This window comes from Schistocerca serialis, chromosome 6, assembly GCF_023864345.2.
Source record: "Schistocerca serialis cubense isolate TAMUIC-IGC-003099 chromosome 6, iqSchSeri2.2, whole genome shotgun sequence".
NCBI lineage: Eukaryota > Metazoa > Arthropoda > Insecta > Orthoptera > Acrididae > Schistocerca > Schistocerca serialis.
Genome location: NC_064643.1, coordinates 66,151,517 through 66,155,518, shown reverse-complemented (window position 1 = coordinate 66,155,518; position 4,002 = coordinate 66,151,517). Strand labels below are relative to the sequence as shown.

At 49.4% G+C, this 4,002-nt stretch overlaps 1 protein-coding gene across 1 annotated transcript; it reads left to right on the top strand.

The window, feature by feature from the left end:
* The first annotated feature begins 647 nt into the window (after nucleotides 1–647).
* Nucleotides 648–3,128, top strand: LOC126484289 (axoneme-associated protein mst101(2)-like). The gene has a single exon (XM_050107716.1). The coding sequence runs from the start codon at nucleotides 648–650 to the stop codon at nucleotides 3,126–3,128; it is 2,481 nt and encodes an 826-aa protein (XP_049963673.1).
* The last annotated feature ends 874 nt before the right edge of the window (nucleotides 3,129–4,002 follow it).

The window sequence follows — 4,002 nt, the reverse complement described above, 5'->3', positions numbered from 1 at the left end:
AAAGGCAATGCGAAGGCAAGGAGAAAAAGGCAATGCGAAGGCAAGGAGAAAAAGGCAATGCGAAGGCAAGGAGAAAAAGGCAATGCGAAGGCAAGGAGAAAAAGGCAATGCGAAGGCAAGGAGAAAAAGGCAATGCGAAGGCAAGGAGAAAAAGGCAATGCGAAGGCAAGGAGAAAAAGGCAATGCGAAGGCAAGGAGAAAAAGGCAATGCGAAGGCAAGGAGAAAAAGGCAATGCGAAGGCAAGGAGAAAAAGGCAATGCGAAGGCAAGGAGAAAAAGGCAATGCGAAGGCAAGGAGAAAAAGGCAATGCGAAGGCAAGGAGAAAAAGGCAATGCGAAAAAGGCAAGGAGAAAAAGGCAATGCGAAAAAGGCAAGGAGAAAAAGGCAATGCGAAAAAGGCAAGGAGAAAAAGGCAATGCGAAAAAGGCAAGGAGAAAAAGGCAATGCGAAAAAGGCAAGGAGAAAAAGGCAATGCGAAAAAGGCAATGCGAAGGCAATGCGAAAAAGGCAATGCGAAGGCAATGCGAAAAAGGCAATGCGAAGGCAATGCGAAAAAGGCAATGCGAAGGCAATGCGAAAAAGGCAATGCGAAGGCGATGCGAAGGCAAGGAGAAAAAGGCGATGCGAAGGCAAGGAGAAAAAGGCGATGCGAAGGCAAGGAGAAAAAGGCGATGCGAAGGCAAGGAGAAAAAGGCGATGCGAAGGCAAGGAGAAAAAGGCGATGCGAAGGCAAGGAGAAAAAGGCGATGCGAAGGCAAGGAGAAAAAGGCGATGCGAAGGCAAGGAGAAAAAGGCGATGCGAAGGCAAGGAGAAAAAGGCGATGCGAAGGCAAGGAGAAAAAGGCGATGCGAAGGCAAGGAGAAAAAGGCGATGCGAAGGCAAGGAGAAAAAGGCGATGCGAAGGCAAGGAGAAAAAGGCGATGCGAAGGCAAGGAGAAAAAGGCGATGCGAAGGCAAGGAGAAAAAGGCAATGCGAAGGCAAGGAGAAAAAGGCAATGCGAAGGCAAGGAGAAAAAGGCAATGCGAAGGCAAGGAGAAAAAGGCAATGCGAAGGCAAGGAGAAAAAGGCAATGCGAAGGCAAGGAGAAAAAGGCAATGCGAAGGCAAGGAGAAAAAGGCAATGCGAAGGCAAGGAGAAAAAGGCAATGCGAAGGCAAGGAGAAAAAGGCAATGCGAAGGCAAGGAGAAAAAGGCAATGCGAAGGCAAGGAGAAAAAGGCAATGCGAAGGCAAGGAGAAAAAGGCAATGCGAAGGCAAGGAGAAAAAGGCAATGCGAAGGCAAGGAGAAAAAGGCAATGCGAAGGCAAGGAGAAAAAGGCAATGCGAAGGCAAGGAGAAAAAGGCAATGCGAAGGCAAGGAGAAAAAGGCAATGCGAAGGCAAGGAGAAAAAGGCAATGCGAAGGCAAGGAGAAAAAGGCAATGCGAAGGCAAGGAGAAAAAGGCAATGCGAAGGCAAGGAGAAAAAGGCAATGCGAAGGCAAGGAGAAAAAGGCAATGCGAAGGCAAGGAGAAAAAGGCAATGCGAAGGCAAGGAGAAAAAGGCAATGCGAAGGCAAGGAGAAAAAGGCAATGCGAAGGCAAGGAGAAAAAGGCAATGCGAAGGCAAGGAGAAAAAGGCAATGCGAAGGCAAGGAGAAAAAGGCAATGCGAAGGCAAGGAGAAAAAGGCAATGCGAAGGCAAGGAGAAAAAGGCAATGCGAAGGCAAGGAGAAAAAGGCAATGCGAAGGCAAGGAGAAAAAGGCAATGCGAAGGCAAGGAGAAAAAGGCAATGCGAAGGCAAGGAGAAAAAGGCAATGCGAAGGCAAGGAGAAAAAGGCAATGCGAAGGCAAGGAGAAAAAGGCAATGCGAAGGCAAGGAGAAAAAGGCAATGCGAAGGCAAGGAGAAAAAGGCAATGCGAAGGCAAGGAGAAAAAGGCAATGCGAAGGCAAGGAGAAAAAGGCAATGCGAAGGCAAGGAGAAAAAGGCAATGCGAAGGCAAGGAGAAAAAGGCAATGCGAAGGCAAGGAGAAAAAGGCAATGCGAAGGCAAGGAGAAAAAGGCAATGCGAAGGCAAGGAGAAAAAGGCAATGCGAAGGCAAGGAGAAAAAGGCAATGCGAAGGCAAGGAGAAAAAGGCAATGCGAAGGCAAGGAGAAAAAGGCAATGCGAAGGCAAGGAGAAAAAGGCAATGCGAAGGCAAGGAGAAAAAGGCAATGCGAAGGCAAGGAGAAAAAGGCAATGCGAAGGCAAGGAGAAAAAGGCAATGCGAAGGCAAGGAGAAAAAGGCAATGCGAAGGCAAGGAGAAAAAGGCAATGCGAAGGCAAGGAGAAAAAGGCAATGCGAAGGCAAGGAGAAAAAGGCAATGCGAAGGCAAGGAGAAAAAGGCAATGCGAAGGCAAGGAGAAAAAGGCAATGCGAAGGCAAGGAGAAAAAGGCAATGCGAAGGCAAGGAGAAAAAGGCAATGCGAAGGCAAGGAGAAAAAGGCAATGCGAAGGCAAGGAGAAAAAGGCAATGCGAAGGCAAGGAGAAAAAGGCAATGCGAAGGCAAGGAGAAAAAGGCAATGCGAAGGCAAGGAGAAAAAGGCAATGCGAAGGCAAGGAGAAAAAGGCAATGCGAAGGCAAGGAGAAAAAGGCAATGCGAAGGCAAGGAGAAAAAGGCAATGCGAAGGCAAGGAGAAAAAGGCAATGCGAAGGCAAGGAGAAAAAGGCAATGCGAAGGCAAGGAGAAAAAGGCAATGCGAAGGCAAGGAGAAAAAGGCAATGCGAAGGCAAGGAGAAAAAGGCAATGCGAAGGCAAGGAGAAAAAGGCAATGCGAAGGCAAGGAGAAAAAGGCAATGCGAAGGCAAGGAGAAAAAGGCAATGCGAAGGCAAGGAGAAAAAGGCAATGCGAAGGCAAGGAGAAAAAGGCAATGCGAAGGCAAGGAGAAAAAGGCAATGCGAAGGCAAGGAGAAAAAGGCAATGCGAAGGCAAGGAGAAAAAGGCAATGCGAAGGCAAGGAGAAAAAGGCAATGCGAAGGCAAGGAGAAAAAAGGCAATGCGAAGGCAAGGAGAAAAAGGCAATGCGAAGGCAAGGAGAAAAAAGGCAATGAGAAGGCAAGGAGGAAAAGGCAATGAGAAGGCAAGGAGGAAAAGGCAATGAGAAGGCAAGGAGGAAAAGGCAATGAGAAGGCAAGGAGGAAAAGGCAATGAGAAGGCAAGGAGGAAAAGGCAATGAGAAGGCAAGGAGGAAAAGGCAATGAGAAGGCAAGGAGGAAAAGGCAATGAGAAGGCAAGGAGAAGTCAAGGGAAAGAGTAAGGAAGACAGTGAGGTGGAGAAGAGCAAAGAAAGGAACCAACAAAAGGAAGGAAGAAACGAGAAGTGAAAAACCAAAAAGACCACGATTATAGGTCGTGGAACCGTCCGTCTCCGGACGCAGGCGCTAACCACCCCCGTGAGGGGGATGGACTCCTTTCAGTCGCCTCTTACGACAGGCAGGAATACCGCGGGCCTATTCTAATCCCCGGACCCGCAGGGGGGGCGTTCGGGAGGAAGAGGTCCAAGTGCAAGGAAGTGTTGACCAATGCACATGCCATAAATGAGCAACTTGGCGACATAAACCGCTCCGTAGATCGGTAATGGGAAGCGACTGAATAGCTGGCCGAGGAAGAGAGACTGCAGCCTTGGCCGCTATATCGGCCGCCTCATTCTCACAGATACCAGCGTGTCCCGGGAGCCAGAGGAACGCCACCGAGACGCCCCCCCAGGTGGAGCAAGCGCAGACAGTCCTGAATCCGGTGGACCAGAGGGTGCACAGGGTAAAGAGCTTGGAGACTTAGGAGAGAGCTGAGAGAATCTGAGCAGATTACGTACTGTATCCGCCGATGGCGGCGGATGTAGTGGACAGCCTGGAGAACAGCGTAAAGCTCTGCATTATAAACCGAACACTGGTCGGGAAGCCGAAAGTGATATGGGGTGTCGCCAACAATATAGGCACTCCCTACACCTAACGATGCTTTCGAGCCGTCGGTGTAAA

What these genes read in the sequence shown, in the direction of transcription:
- LOC126484289 (XM_050107716.1), top strand. Translation starts at nt 648, where the DNA reads ATGCGAAGGCAAGGAGAAAAAGGCGATGCGAAGGCAAGGAGAAAAAGG.